Raw genomic sequence first — 16,436 nt, 5'->3', positions numbered from 1 at the left:
TAAGAAGGACTCTCACCCCATGTGTCATAATGGATTGTTAGAAAGAAGGCATTGTGCATGGAATATTTAGAAACCTTGAATCTATGTTGAGCCACAGTTATAACCTGTAGCATTGTAAACAGAGATACCCTTGTATGTACAAATGAAATAAAGAGAACACCTGAATGCCCTGTGTGGAGACAGCAGTCTTTGGTGATGTTATCTCTGGGAAAGCTCTCTCAAAGTTTTTCACAGGGCTGGGAGGTTTTTTTCCCCCTTGGCTAAGGTGATGATGAGCAGGTACATTTCTTTAGTTCGAAGATGAAGCCTATAGAGCATTGAGGAGAATGGTGGGGAGCAGGGCTTTGGTGGCAGGCCTGTATGGGTCTTCTGAGCACTGAGCTTCTGGTTGCCAGAGGGACCAGTCAGACCCAGGTCAGGGCAATCTGGACCCTACCCTAACAGGGTCCCTGGGTGTGCTAAGGTCTCTGCAAAGCAGAGAGGTGGGGAGAGTGACCTCTCCCCCTCTTCCTAGAGCGCCAGCTGTGGGTGGCAACTGTGAGGTGTTTGACCACACAGTATTTCGATTCCTTATGTTTTTTGGGGATCACAGCATAGACATTCCTTTGAGGACTTATTTGGGAGAACCCTAGGAAGTGGGCAATTGCTGGGTGAAAAGTGCTGCCAGGAATAGGATTCACTCTAAGGAAATGCAGCAGAGGCCTACCAGCGTTTCTTCCACAAAGTCCTTAATAAAAAGGTAAGTCCTGAGGACAGGCTGCTGTAGTGATGCTGACCAGAACACAGTTGTACATCGAGGAGCAAATTATCTACTCTCCAGTTAACCTGTGTAGAAGCATGTAATCATTTGGTTTCAAAAAGACCCTTGAGACCATTAAGTCCAACCATTAATGTAACACCACCAAGTCCACCAGTAAACTGTGCCTCTAACAACAAGAGGCGAGGAGAAGGCTGAGTTACTCACCATTTTTCACCTCACTGTTCACCGGCAATCTCTTTTCCCACACCTCTTGAGTGGATGGACCTCAAGACAGGAAGTGAGAGAGCAATGTCCATCCCACCATAGGAGAAGATCATGTTTGAGACCAGCTGAGAAATCTGAACAAACATAAGTCTGTGGGAAGTGACAAGATGCTTCTCTGAGTGCTGAGGGAATTAGCTGATGTGGTTACCAAGTCACTCTCCATGATACTTGAAAAGTCATGGCAGTCAGGTGAAGTCCCCAGTGACTGGAAAGTGGACAATATTGCATACGGTTTTAGAAATGCTAGAAAGAAAGACCCTGGGAACTACTGACTTGTCAGCCTCCCCTCTGTGCTTGGGAAGATGATGGAACATATCCTCCTAGGAGCTGTGCTAAGGCACCTGGAATACAGAAAGGTGATTTGAGACAGCCAGTGTGGCTTCCTCAAGGGCAAATCTTGCCTGACCAAGCTAGTGGCCTTCCCGGATGGAGTGACTACATCGGTGTACATGGGAAGAGCTACAGATGTCATCCATCTGGACTTTTACAGGGTTCCCCCACAACATCCTTCTCTCTCCATTGGAGACACATGGAATTGATGGATGGAGTATTTGGTGGATAAGGAATGGACTGGGTGTTCACATCATAGTGTTCAACAGCTCTATGAACAGATGCAGATCAGTGACAAATGGTGACCCTCAGGGCTGAATATGGGGATCAGTACTGTTTAGTATCTTAATTAATGACATGGTGGGATAGAGTGCACCCTTAGCACAAGTGCATATGACACCAAGATGAGTAGTGTGGTTGACACACCTGAGGGACAGGATGCCATTTAGAGGGCTGTGGAGAAGGTCAAGAAGTGAGCCCATGTGAACCTCATGAGGTTCAACAATACCCAGTGCAAGGTCCTGCAGCTGTGTCGAGAAAACCCCCAGTATCAGCACAGGCTGTGGGATGAAGGCATTGATAGCAGCCCTGTGGAGAAGGACTTGGGGGTACCCGTGGATGGAAAAGGGAACGTGAGTCGAATATGTTACTCACAGTCCAGAAAGTGAACGGTATCCTGTGCTGCATCACCAACAGTGGGGCCAGCAGGACGAGGGAGGGAGGGAGGGAGGGGATTCTGCCCCTCTGCTCTGTTCTCATGAGAACCCTCCTGGAGTACGGCATCCAGCTCTGGAGTCCTCAGTAAGAAAGAACGGCATGGACCAGTTGGAGCGGACTGGGAGTGGAACGCAGGCGTGCAGTACTGGCTGTGGGAGAGTCGGGTGCGCGGCGCGCCGCTGTCATCGTATGTGTCGGTGCAGGCGGAGATGGGTGCGCTGTAAACGCTGCGGTCCTTCAACTCGGAGGACGTGCGTGAGGTGGGGCTGTGGGTGCGGGCGGAGGACGGCGGCGCGCCGGCGCTGAGCAGCAACGTGTCGGTGCGGCTGGTGATCGTGGACGAGAACGACAATGCGGCGCAGGTGCTGTACCCGCCCCCGCCGCCGCCGTCGGGGTCAGGATCCGTCGGGGGCTGGGCGGGCGTGGAGCTGGCGCCGCACTCGGCGGAGCCTGGGGCGCTGGTAGCCGAGGTGGTGGCGGTGGACACGGACGCGGGTCAGAACGCGTGGCTGTCGTACGAGCTGGCCAAGGCGACGGAGCCGGGGCTGTTCCGCGTGGGGCTGCACAGCGGCGAGGTGCGCACGACGCGGGCCGTGGCGGAGAGGGACGCGCCCCGCCACAGGCTCGTCGTGCTGGTGCGAGACCGCGGGCAGCCGCCGCGCTCCACCACCGCCATCCTCGGCATCGCCCTGGTGGACGGCTTCTCCGACGTCTTTCTCCAGCTCTCCCACGCTCCTGCGGGGAGGCAGCAGCCGGAGGCGCCCGAGGAGCAGCTGCTCACCGCCTCTCTGGGCTCCGTCTCCTCACTCTTCCTCCTCTCCGTCCTCGCCTTTGCGGCGGCCAAGCTCTGCAAGGCTCGCCTCCGCGCTCGACTTTCGCGGAGGAGCCGAGTTGGGGAGCGCATCCTCTCCGCCCGTTCAGGCGACCGGCAGACGCATCCATGCCTGAGCTTAGTCCCGGCACCATTGCCCTCCCGAGTAGCTATGTTGCTGGGCTGAGCGTGCTGCCCCTGTGGAGGCTCTTGCCCGGCTTCTCCAGCCGAGGAAGGCCACTCAGTCGCTCCGGGCTGAGTCTCCGCCCCGAGGTGCCTTGCGCTTGCCTCGCCGCCCTGTTTCCCGAAGGAAACGGACTGGCCTCCCGGGAGACAAGCGCGCCTGCCCGCCCACGGGCTCTGTGCCGTGGGGAGCGGGGGAAGAGTCGGGGCAGGTGCCGGCGCTGCCCGTGCGCTCGGAGTGAAGCGGCGGCCCCGCCGGACTCCCGGCGCTCCTTCGCTGCGCTTCCGTGCGCGGCGCCGTGGGCGCGCGTCCTGCCGCGGGGCCCCGAGTGCGCGCACGGGCCCGTGTGGCGGGGCGAGGCGGCAGCGCGGGCAGCGGGCGGCGGCGGGCGCAGTGCCGCCGCGGGCCGCAGGGTGGTGCTCCCGGCCAAGGCGGCGCCGAGCGGCTGCGGGCGGGGAGGCGGCCGAGCCCAGCCCGCCGCTGCCCAGCCCAGCCCAGCGGAGCCGGGTAGCGGTATCGGCGGCGAGCGGTGCCCCGTGCCACCCGCTGCCGGTCCGCGGCGGCTGCGCTCCGGTCCGCCAGCAGGACTCGGAGAGAGGGACCCCGCCCGCCCGCCCGCCTCCGATCCGCGCTGCTGCCGGGCGCCGCTCTCCGCGGAGGACTGCGCCGGCGATCCGCGAGACGGAGGCTGTCCGCCGGCCCGACATGGCCATCGCAAGGCAAGTGCTTTGTCTCTCTGCTTTCCTCTCCCTGCCGCTCGCTCGCTCCGAGCCCCTGCGCTACTCCGTAGCCGAGGAGGCGGAGAGCGGCTCCGTGGTAGCCAACGTGGCGGAGGACGCGGGGCTGGCCCCGGCGCGGCTCGCGGCTCGCCGCGCCCGCCTGGCCTCGGAGGACGGCCGCCAGCACTTTGCCTTAGACCGCGGCACCGGCCGCCTCGTAGTGGCGGAGAGGCTGGACCGGGAGGAGCTGTGCGGCCAGGCGGCTACCTGCACGCTCCCCTTCGAGCTCCTGCTGGACAACCCCCTGCAGTTCTTTCGTGTGGAGGTGGCCCTGGAGGACATCAATGACCATTCTCCCATTTTCCCGGAGCAACAAATAATTTTTAAGATTCCGGAAACGAGCAACCCGGGCTCACGTTTCCCTCTGGAGGTGGCTCAGGACCTGGATGTTGGTAGCAACAGCATCCAGGCTTACAACATAGTTCCCGAGAATGAGTACTTTAGTGTCTCTTTTGGGAGTCGGAGTGAGGGTGACAAATTTCTTGAACTGGTCTTGGAAAAGCCTCTAGACAGAGAGGAGCGGGCAGAACTAGATTTCAGTCTCATTGCCACAGACGGTGGCTCTCCACCCAGGAGTGGGACCACCCAAATCCGCATTGTTGTTCTAGATGTAAATGACAATGCTCCTGTCTTCACACAGGAGCGATACATAGGGTACATTTTGGAAAATGTGCCGGAGGGGTCTGTGGTTCTCAGGGTGGTGGCAACCGATCGGGATGTGGGAGTTAACGGGGACATCTCCTATCAATTTGGCCAAGCAGTGGGCAAGATCAGCTCGCCGTTCCTGATTGACCCCTCGAGTGGTGAAATTAAACTTACGAAGCCTCTGGACTTTGAGGTGGCAGAGACTCATGAGCTCAGTGTGCGGGCCACAGATGGTGGGGGTCTCTCAGCAATCTGCAAGGTGTTAGTGGAGGTGGTGGATGTGAATGACAATGCACCGGAGCTGGTGGTCAGTTCCTTCAACAGTCCCCTCCCTGAGAATGCATTACCTGGGACTGTGATTGCCCTCTTCACTGTCAGAGACCAGGATGCTGGTGCCAATGGGAAGATCTCGTGTGCCCTTGAGGACCAGCCATCATTCTCCCTGCAGCAGGCCTATAAGAATTACTATGAGCTGGTGACCGTGAACACTCTGGATCGGGAGGAGATGGCACGGTACATCCTGACTGTCACAGCAGCGGACGCAGGCTCACCTCCTCTCACAACCACCCAGACCTTCACAGTGGACATCTCCGATGTCAATGACAATGCGCCTGTCTTCAACCAGACATCATACACCATGTATGTGCGTGAGAACAATGTCCCCAAGGTGCTTGTTGGAGCAGTCAATGCCACGGATGCTGATGTGGGACCCAATGCCAAGGTGACCTATTTCCTGGCACCAGCCCAACCCACACAGCAGCCTCCATGCTCCTGCATCTCTGTGAACTCTGAGAACGGGCATGTGTTTGTGCTGCGGCCTCTGGACTATGAGAAGGTGAGGCAGATTGAGGTCTTGGTGAGTGCCTCCGATGCGGGGTCTCCTCCTCTCAGAGCCAACGTCACCGTCCGCCTTGTTGTGTTGGATGAGAATGACAATGCGCCACTGGTGCTGCACCCAGCCCAGGACAGCAGCCCACCATCCAGCGAGCTGGTGCCTGTGTCAGCTGAGGCAGGGTACCTAGTCACCAAAGTCGTGGCTGTCGATGCGGATTCGGGGCAGAATGCGTGGCTGTCATACCACCTGCTGAGGGCCACCGACCCCGGGCTGTTTGTGGTGGGTGCCCAAAGCGGGGAGGTGCGGCTGAGGAGGCCAGTGACGGAGAGGGACACCGTGAAGCAGAAACTTGTCATCCTGGTGCGAGACAATGGGCGGCCACCGCTGTCAGCCAACGCAGCCCTGAGTGCACTCCTGCTCAATGACTTCTCAGACGTGCGCCTACCGCACAGCAGCCTGGCCATGGAGGACGAGAGTGACTCCCTGACAATCTATTTAATCATTTCGCTGGTCTTTGTCTCACTCCTCTTCCTTGCATCCATGGCAGCCTTCATTGCTCTTAAGGCGTGCAAGAGAAAGGAGCTGAAGAGTGGACATGTGCTTTATGGTGCTGGCAACTTGCAGAGCAGCCTGGCTGATGCAGCCACTGCAGGGACCCTGCCCCATGGCTATTGCTATGAGATCAGCCTCACAACGGGCTCGGGCAACAGTGAGTTCAAGTTCCTGAAGCCCATCCTCCCCAGCTTGCCACCACAGCACTGTGCCACTGATGGGGGCACCGAGGATGAGCAGGATTTCCCCCATACTCCTTTCACTGCAGGGGACATGGCACCAGACAACCCCGGGACGCTCTTTGTAGAATAGTTCAATAGTCTTTCCTTTAAGTAGCATGGAGTCAGCAGAGCAAGAGGCTTCATGCCTTGTGGTAGGAAGGGACCAGGGCTACAACATGTGGCAATGGTTCCTCCCACGTTAATCTTCATTTACAATTGATGTCTATGATTTCCCCCAAATTTTAAGTCAGAATAAAGTTTGTCTCCCCTCCAAACAAACAAATAAAGAACCTAATCGCTTCTCCAGTCTGGAAATAATATATTTTAACCCTGTTATGACTGCATCTGAAAGGCTTACCGAGCTGTCTGAGGTCCAGTGTCACCAGCTGAGTTCTTGTCTCAGTTGCAGTCAAATAAAACCACAGACCTCTTCTGTGCTGTAATTCAACGGCAAGGTCAGGCACATGGATCACATTGTCCTGACTTTGTCTGGTATAGAGTTAATTTTCTTCCTTGTAGATGGTATAGTGCTGTGTTTTGGATTGAGCAGGAGAATGATGTTGATAACACACTGATGTTTTAGTTGTTGCTACTTAGTGCTTACACTAAGTCAAGGAGCTTTCAGCTTCTCATGCTCTGCCATCGAGAAGGCTGGAGGTGCACAAGAAGCTGTGAGGGCCAGGATAGCTGACCCAAAGTGGCCAAGGGGATATTCCATACTGTATGACATCAGGCTCAGCATGTAAACTGGTGGAAGCTGGCTGTGAGGGAGCAGGCTGCTCCTTTGGAACAGGTTGATCATTGGTCTGTTGGGAGCGAGCAACTGTTTTTCATTTGCATCACTTGCCCTTTCTTGGGGTTTAGTTATGTTGGGTTTTTTGGTTGTTTTTATTTTCTTTTTCATTCTTCTTCTTATTTGATTATTTTATTGTATTTCAATTATTAAACTGTTCTCATCCTAACGCATGAGTTTTCTCACTTTTACTCTTCCTTTTCCCTCCCCCATCCCACCCTGGCTCTGTGGCTGTGTGCTGTTTAGCTGCCAGCTGGGGTTAAACCATGACATATATGCTCGCTGAAATGCACGTGGCAGTTCTGTGTCAGAAAATGAAGGGAGTTGTGAGTAGTGTGTTACAATGGGGTGCAAGCCTGGGGCTCTTTCTTCTCTGTGTGCTGGATGCCTCTGTCTGAGATGTGTGTACTCTGTGTATTTTGCCTTCTGGTGACTATGTCTGTCCAGACAGCCTTTGTGTGTCTGCCCGTGCTGCACTAGTGCTGCCCAGTGAAACAGGGAGTTTCTCTCATGCAGCCATTGTGATTCATGCAATTCCAGCTCATCGGGCAAAAAGGTTCTTTGCAACCAGCAGCTCCAAATCCCTTTCTGCAGGGCTGCTGTCCATCCCCTCCTCTCCTAATTTATCCTTGTGCCCAGCATTACTCTAGCCCAGGGGGAGGATCTGGCATTTGGACTTGTTGGGGAGGGATGATTGGGTGATAGAATAATTGTCTAAAGGACAATAAATTGTTGTGGATTTCTCAAACCATAACATCTTGTTAAAGGGCCATTGAGTTTGGTCTCATCATTGTTATTCCTGAATTCAGAGCCTTCTTGATGGGAGTGGAAAGCGGTCATGATAGGATTTTCTGGCTTAGTGTTTTAGCATTTGCATTCTCCATTTTGCCCTTTCTCCTTGTACTCAGTGAACTGTGTTTGAGCATTTTCTCACCTGTTCCTCTTAAGAAGGACTCTCACCCCATGTGTCATAATGGATTGTTAGAAAGAAGGCATTGTGCATGGAATATTTAGAAACCTTGAATCTATGTTGTGCCACAGTTATAACCTGTAGCATTGTAAACAGAGATACCCTTGTATGTACAAATGAAATAAAGAGAACACCTGAATGCCCTGTGTGGAGACAGCAGTCTTTGGTGATGTTATCTCTGGGAAAGCTCTCTCAAAGTTTTTCACACAACTGGGAGATTTTTTCCTGTTTGTTTTTTTGGTTTGTTTTTTTTTTTTTCTTTTTTCCCTTGGCTTAGGTGACGATGAGCAGGTACATTTCTTTAGTTCGAAGATGAAGCCTATAGAGCGTTGAGGAGAATGGTGGGGAGAAGCGCTTTGGTGGCAGGCCCTGTATGGGTCTTCTGAGCACTGAGCTTCTGGTTGCGAGTGGGACCAGTCAGACCCAGGTCAGGGCAATCTGGCCCCTACCCTAACAGGGTCCCTGGGTGTGCTAAGGTCTCTGCAAAGCAGAGAGGTGGTTAGAGTGACCTCTCCCCCTCTTCCTAGAGCTCCAGCTGTGGGAGGCAACTGTGAGATGTTCGACCACAAAGTATTTTGATTCTAAAGGTTTTGGGCAATGACAGCATAGATGTTCCTTAGGGGAAGTGTTAGGAGGAGCCCTAGGAGGTGAGCAAGTGGTGAGTGAAAACTACTGCCAGGAAGAGGATTCACTCACAGGAAATGCAGCGGAGGACTAAAAGCATCTGTTCCACAAAGGCCTTGATATAAAGATGAGTCCTGAGGACTGGCAGCTGTAGTGATGCAGACCAGAACACAGTTGTACATCGAGGAACAAATGATCTACTCTCCAGTTAACTTGAGTAGAGTCATGGAATCATTTGGTTTGGAAAAGACCCTTGAGACCATTGAGTCCAGTCATTAAATTAACATTACCAATTCTACTAGTAAACCCCGTCTCTAACAACAATAGGCGAGGAGAAGGCTCAGGTATTCAACAATTTTTCTGCCTCAGTTTTCACTGGCATTCTGTTTTCCCACACCTCTCGTGTGCATGGACCTCAAGGCAGGAAGTGAGAGAGGAACATCCCTCCCACCATCATGGCAGTCAGGTGAAGTCCCCAGTGACTGGGAAGAGGGAAACATTGCACACATTTTTTAGAAATGATAGAAAGTAAGACCCTGGGAATGACTGGCTTGTCAGCCTCCTCTCTGTGCCTGGGAAGATGATGGAAGAGATCCTCCTAGGAGCTGTGCTAAGGCACCTGGAGGACAGGAAGGTGATTTGAGACAACCAGCACGGCACCCCAAGGGCCAGTCTTCCCTGACCAAGCTAGTGGCCTTCCAGGATGGATTGACTACATCGGTGGACAAGGGTGCCCAGTGAAACAGGGAGTTGCTCACATACAGCTGTTGAGATACATGCAGTTCCAGCTCACCAGGTAAGAAGGGTATTTACAACCAGCAGCCCCAGATTCCTTTCTGCAGGGCTGCTCTCCAGCCGCTCCACTCCCAGTTTATCCTTGTGCCCAGCATTACTCCATCCCAGGGGCAGGATCTGGCATTTGGACTTGTTGGAGAGGGGTCGTCGGGTGACTAAAGACCATCAATTGTTGTGGATTTCTCAATCCATAACAACTTGCAAAAGGGCCATTGAGTTTGGTCTCATCATTGTTGTTTCTGAATTCAGAGCCTTCTTGATGGTAGTGGAAAGCTGTCATGATGTGATTTTTCTGGGGTTTTGTTAGAGCGTTTGCATTGTCCTTTTTGCCCTTTCTCCTTGTACTCTCTGAATTATGTTTGAGCATTGTCTTACTTATTCCTCATAAGAAGGACTCTCACCCAATGTTAAAGAACAGATTGTTTGAATAAAGACAGTGTTGCACGGAACATTTGGAAACCCTGACGTGACGTTGTGTTGCAATTTTAAACCATACAGTTTTAAACTAGGATACCCTTGTATGCAAAAATGAAATAAAGAGAACACCTGAACGCCCTGTGTGGAGACAGTAGCCTTTTGGAGATGTTCTTTCTGGGAAAGCTCTGTCAAAGTTTTTCAAAAAGCTGGGAGTCTTTTTTTCTTATTTTGTCCCTTGGCTGAGGTGAGGATAAGTGGATACATTTCTTCACTTTGGAGATGATGCCTATAGATCATTGAGGAGAATGGTGGGGAGCAGGGCTTTGGTGGCAGGCCTGTATGGGTCTTCTGAGCACTGAGCTTCTGGTTGCCAAAGGGCCCAGTCAGACCCAGGTCAGGGCAATCTGGCCCCTACCTTAACAGGGTCCCTGGGTGTGCTAAGGTCTCTGCAAAGCAGAGAGGTGGGGAGAGTGACCTCTCCCCCTCTTCCTAGAGCTCCATCTGCGGGTGGCAACTGTGAGGTGTTCGACCACACAGTATTTCGATTCCTTATGTTTTTTGGGGATCACAGCATAGACATTCCTTTGAGGACGTATTTGGGAGAACCCTAGAAGTGGGCAATTGCTGGGTGAAAACTGCTGCCAGGAATAGGATTCACTCTAAGGAAATGCAGCAGAGGCCTACCAGCGTTTCTTCCACAAAGTTCTTAATAAAAAGGTAAGTCCTGAGGACAGGCTGCTGTAGTGATGCAGACCAGAACACAGTTGTACATCGAGGAACAAATTATCTACTCTCCAGTTAACCTGTGTAGAAGCATGTAATCATTTGGTTTCAAAAAGACCCTTGAGACCATTAAGTCCAACCATTAATGTAACACCACCAAGTCCACCAGTAAACTGTGCCTCTAACAACAAGAGGCGAGGAGAAGGCTGAGTTACTCACCATTTTTCACCTCACTGTTCACCGGCAATCTCTTTTCCCACACCTCTTGAGTGGATGGACCTCAAGGCAGGAAGTGAGAGAGCAATGTCCATCCCACCATAGGAGAAGATCAGTTTGAGACCAGCTGAGAAATCTGAACACATATAAGTCTGTGGGAAGTGATAAGATGCTTCTCTGAGTGCTGAGGGAATTGGCTGATGTGGTTACCAAGTCACTCTCCATGACACTTGAAAAGTCATGGCAGTCAGGTGAAGTCCCCAGTGACTGGAAAGTGGACAATATTGCATACAGTTTTAGAAATGCTAGAAAGAAAGACCCTGGGAACTACTGACTTGTCAGCCTCCCCTCTGTGCTTGGGAAGATGATGGAACATATCCTCCTAGGAGCTGTGCTAAGGCACCTGGAATACAGAAAGGTGATTTGAGACAGCCAGCATGGCTTCCCCAAGGGCAAGTCTTGCCTGACCAACCTAGTGGCCTTCCCGGATGGAGTGACTACATCGGTGTACATGGGAAGAGCTACAGATGTCATCCATCTGGACTTTTACAGGGTTCCCCCACAACATCCTTCTCTCTCCATTGGAGACACATGGAATTGATGGATGGAGTATTTGGTGGATAAGGAATGGACTGGGTGTTCACATCATAGTGTTCAACAGCTCTATGAACAGATGCAGATCGGTGACAAATGGTGACCCTCAGGGCTGAATATGGGGAGCAGTACTGTTCAGTATCTTCATCAATGACATGGTGGGATAGAGTGCACCTTTAGCACAAGTGCATATGACACCAAGGTGAGTAGTGTGGTTGACACACCTGAGGGACAGGATGCCATTTAGAGGGCTGTGGAGAAGGTCAAGAAGTGAGCCCATGTGAACCTCATGAGGTTCAACAATACCCAGTGCAAGGTCCTGCAGCTGTGTCGAGAAAACCCCCAGTATCAGCACAGGCTGTGGGATGAAGGCATTGATAGCAGCCCTGTGGAGAAGGACTTGGGGGTACCCGTGGATGGAAAAGGGAACGTGAGTCGAATATGTTACTCACAGTCCAGAAAGTGAACGGTATCCTGTGCTGCATCACCAACAGTGGGGCCAGCAGGACGAGGGAGAGAGGGGATTCTGCCCCTCTGCTCTGTTCTCATGAGATCCCTCCTGGAGTACGGCATCCAGCTCTGGAGTCCTCAGTAAGAAAGAACGGCATGGACCAGTTGGAGCGGACTGGGAGTGGAACGCAGGCGTGCAGTACTGGCTGTGGGAGAGTCGGGTGCGCGGCGCGCCGCTGTCATCGTATGTGTCGGTGCAGGCGGAGATGGGTGCGCTGTAAACGCTGCGGTCCTTCAACTCGGAGGACGTGCGTGAGGTGGGGCTGTGGGTGCGGGCGGAGGACGGCGGCGCGCCGGCGCTGAGCAGCAACGTGTCGGTGCGGCTGGTGATCGTGGACGAGAACGACAATGCGGCGCAGGTGCTGTACCCGCCCCCGCCGCCGCCGTCGGGGTCAGGATCCGTCGGGGGCTGGGCGGGCGTGGAGCTGGCGCCGCACTCGGCGGAGCCTGGGGCGCTGGTAGCCGAGGTGGTGGCGGTGGACACGGACGCGGGTCAGAACGCGTGGCTGTCGTACGAGCTGGCCAAGGCGACGGAGCCGGGGCTGTTCCGCGTGGGGCTGCACAGCGGCGAGGTGCGCACGACGCGGGCCGTGGCGGAGAGGGACGCGCCCCGCCACAGGCTCGTCGTGCTGGTGCGAGACCGCGGGCAGCCGCCGCGCTCCACCACCGCCATCCTCGGCATCGCCCTGGTGGACGGCTTCTCCGACGTCTTTCTCCAGCTCTCCCACGCTCCTGCGGGGAGGCAGCAGCCGGAGGCGCCCGAGGAGCAGCTGCTCACCGCCTCTCTGGGCTCCGTCTCCTCACTCTTCCTCCTCTCCGTCCTCGCCTTTGCGGCGGCCAAGCTCTGCAAGGCTCGCCTCCGCGCTCGACTTTCGCGGAGGAGCCGAGTTGGGGAGCGCATCCTCTCCGCCCGTTCAGGCGACCGGCAGACGCATCCATGCCTGAGCTTAGTCCCGGCACCATTGCCCTCCCGAGTAGCTATGTTGCTGGGCTGAGCGTGCTGCCCCTGTGGAGGCTCTTGCCCGGCTTCTCCAGCAGAGGAAGGCCACTCAGTCGCTCCGGGCTGAGTCTCCGCCCCGAGGTGCCTTGCGCTTGCCTCGCCGCCCTGTTTCCCGAAGGAAACGGACTGGCCTCCCGGGAGACAAGCGCGCCTGCCCGCCCACGGGCTCTGTGCCGCGGGGAGCGGGGGAAGAGTCGGGGCAGGTGCCGGCGCTGCCCGTGCGCTCGGAGTGAAGCGGCGGCCCCACCGGACTCCCGGCGCTCCTTCGCTGCGCTTCCGTGCGCGGCGCCGTGGGCGCGCGTCCTGCCGCGGGGCCCCGAGTGCGCGCACGGGCCCGTGTGGCGGGGCGAGGCGGCAGCGCGGGCAGCGGGCGGCGGCGGGCGCAGTGCCGCCGCGGGCCGCAGGGTGGTGCTCCCGGCCAAGGCGGCGCCGAGCGGCTGCGGGCGGGGAGGCGGCCGAGCCCAGCCCGCCGCTGCCCAGCCCAGCCCAGCGGAGCCGGGTAGCGGTATCGGCGGCGAGCGGTGCCCCGTGCCACCCGCTGCCGGTCCGCGGCGGCTGCGCTCCGGTCCGCCAGCAGGACTCGGAGAGAGGGACCCCGCCCGCCCGCCCGCCCGCCCGCCTCCGATCCGCGCTGCTGCCGGGCGCCGCTCTCCGCGGAGGACTGCGCCGGCGATCCGCGAGACGGAGGCTGTCCGCCGGCCCGACATGGCCATCGCAAGGCAAGTGCTTTGTCTCTCTGCTTTCCTCTCCCTGCCGCTCGCTCGCTCCGAGCCCCTGCGCTACTCCGTAGCCGAGGAGGCGGAGAGCGGCTCCGTGGTAGCCAACGTGGCGGAGGACGCGGGGCTGGCCCCGGCGCAGCTCGCGGCTCGCCGCGCCCGCCTGGCCTCGGAGGACGGCCGCCAGCACTTTGCCTTAGACCGCGGCACCGGCCGCCTCGTAGTGGCGGAGAGGCTGGACCGGGAGGAGCTGTGCGGCCAGGCGGCTACCTGCACGCTCCCCTTCGAGCTCCTGCTGGACAACCCCCTGCAGTTCTTTCGTGTGGAGGTGGCCCTGGAGGACATCAATGACCATTCTCCCATTTTCCCGGAGCAACAAATAATTTTTAAGATTCCGGAAACGAGCAACCCGGGCTCACGTTTCCCTCTGGAGGTGGCTCAGGACCTGGATGTTGGTAGCAACAGCATCCAGGCTTACAGCATAGTTCCCGAGAATGAGTACTTTAGTGTCTCCTTTGGGATTCGGAGTGAGGATGACAAATATGTTGAACTGATCTTGGAAAAGCCTCTAGACAGAGAGGAGCAGGCAGAGTTGAGTTTCAGTCTCATTGCCACAGACGGTGGCTCTCCACCCAGGAGTGGAACCACCCAAGTCCACATTCTCATTCTGGATGCAAATGACAATGCTCCCATCTTCACAGAGGACCTCTATGTTGGGCGGGTTTTAGAAAATGCACCAGAGGACTCTGTGGTTCTCAGTGTGACGGCAACTGATCGGGATGTGGGAGCTAATGGAAACATCTCCTATCAATTCGGCCAGGTTTTGGGACAGACCATCTCAGCATTCAAGATTAACCCCACGAGCGGTGAAATTAAACTCACAAAGTCTCTGGACTTTGAAGTGGCAAACAATCATGAGCTCAGAGTGCGTGCCACAGATGGTGGGGGTCTCTCAGCAATCTGCAAGGTGTTGGTGGAGGTGGTGGATGTGAATGACAATGCACCGGAGCTGGTGGTCAGTTCCTTCAACAGTCCCCTCCCTGAGAACGCACTACCCGGGACTGTAGTGGCCCTCTTTACTGTCAGGGATCGGGATGCTGGTGCCAACGGGAAGATCTCGTGTGCCCTTGAGGACCAGCTATCATTTTTTCTGCGGCAGGCCTATAAGAATTACTATGAGCTGGTGACCGTGAACACTCTGGATCGGGAGGAGATGGCACGGTACATCCTGACGGTCACAGCAGCAGACGCAGGCTCACCTCCTCTCACAACAACCCAGACCTTCACAGTGGACATCTCCGATGTCAATGACAATGCGCCTGTCTTCAACCAGACATCATACACCATGTATGTGCATGAGAACAATGTCCCCAAGGTTCTTGTTGGAGCAGTTAATGCCACAGATGCTGATGTAGGACCCAATGCCAAGGTGACCTATTTCCTGGCACCAGCCCAACCCACACAGCAGCCTCCCTGCTCCTGCATCTCTGTGAACTCTGAGAACGGGCATGTGTACGTGCTGCAGCCTCTGGACTATGAGAAGGTGAGGCAGATTGAGGTCTTGGTGAGTGCTTCTGATGTGGGGTCTCCTCCTCTCAGTGCCAACGTCACCATCCGCCTTGTTGTCGTGGATGAGAATGACAATGCACCACAGGTGCTGCACCCAGCCCAGAACAGCAGCCCACCATCCAGCGAGCTGGTGCCTGTGACAGCTGAGGCGGGGTACCTAGTCACCAAAGTGGTGGCTGTGGATGCAGACTCGGGGCAGAACTCATGGCTCTCGTACCACCTGCTGAGGGCCACTGACCCTAGGCTATTTACAGTTGGTGCCCAAAGTGGGGAGGTGCATCTGAGGAGGCCAGTGACGGAGAGAGACACCGTGAAGCAGAAACTCGTTGTCCTGGTGCGAGACAATGGGCGGCCACCGCTGTCAGCCACTGCAGCCCTGAGTGCACTCCTGCTCAATGACTTCTCAGATGTGCACCTACCGCACAGCAGCCTGGCCACAGAGGATGAGAGTGACTCCCTGACAATCTACTTAATCATTTCGCTGGTCTTTGTCTCACTCCTCTTCCTTGCATCCATGGCAGCCTTCATTGCTCTTAAGTTGTGCAAGAGAAAGGAGCTGAAGAGTGGACATGTGCTTTATGGTGCTGGCAACTTGCAGAGCAGCCTGGCTGATGCGGCCACTGCAGGGACCCTGCCCCATGGCTATTGCTATGAGATCAGCCTCACAACGGGCTCAGGCAACAGCGAGTTCAAGTTCCTGAAGCCCATCCTCCCCAGCCTGCCACCAAAGCACTGTGCCACTGGCGTGGGCTCCGAGGATGAGCAGGATTTCTCCTGTGGCCCTGTCGCTGCAGGGGACATGGCACCAAACAACCTGGGAATGCTCTTTGTAGAATAGTTCAATAGTCTTTCCTTTAAGTAGCATGGAGTCAGCGCAGCAAGTAGCTTCATGCCTCGTGGTAGGAAGGGAACAGGGCTACAACATGTGGTAATTGTACCTCCCATGTTAATCTGCATTTACAGTTGACATCAATGATTTCCCTCAAATTTTAAGTGCAAAGAAAGCTGTCTCACCTTCAAAGAAATAAACACACAAAAGTAACTAAATTCTCCCTCAGTCTCATAATAATGTGTTTCAGCTCTGTCACCAGCAAGTCTGAAATTTTTGGGGGTGGTCTTTGTTCCAGGGTTCTCAGCTAAGTTCTCTTCTCACTTGCAGTCAGGCAAGACCATGGGCCTCTTATTCTGTGCTGTAATGCAATGGCAAGGCCAGGAAGGCAAATCACATCCTTGCTGAAATGCACGTAGCCCTCCTCTTGGGTCAGAAAAGCAAGGAATTTTTGCATACTGTGTTACAATGTGGTGCAAGCCTTTGGCTCACTCTTCTCTGGGTGACGGATGTCTCTGTCTGAGATGTATGGGGTCTGTGTATTTTGTCTTATGGTCACTATGTTTATCGGTACAGCTGTTG

General features: G+C 55.1%; 1 protein-coding gene across 1 annotated transcript; it reads left to right on the top strand.

Annotated features, from left to right (window-relative positions):
* Positions 1-3,771: 3,771 nt before the first annotated feature.
* LOC309677439 (uncharacterized protein) lies at positions 3,772-15,863 on the top strand (the record flags this gene model as incomplete). The annotated part of the gene is made up of 3 exons (XM_082490236.1): positions 3,772-6,180; positions 11,986-12,658; positions 12,859-15,863. The coding sequence occupies 3 exons, from the start codon at positions 3,772-3,774 to the stop codon at positions 15,861-15,863; spliced, it is 6,087 nt and encodes a 2,028-aa protein (XP_082346362.1).
* Between the last annotated feature and the right edge of the window lie 573 nt (positions 15,864-16,436).

This window comes from Vanellus vanellus (assembly GCF_965231255.1).
Source record: "Vanellus vanellus genome assembly, chromosome: 13".
In the NCBI taxonomy this organism is placed as follows: domain Eukaryota; kingdom Metazoa; phylum Chordata; class Aves; order Charadriiformes; family Charadriidae; genus Vanellus; species Vanellus vanellus.
The sequence above is the reverse complement of the archived record's forward strand: the minus strand, read 5'-3'. Positions and strand labels throughout refer to the sequence as shown.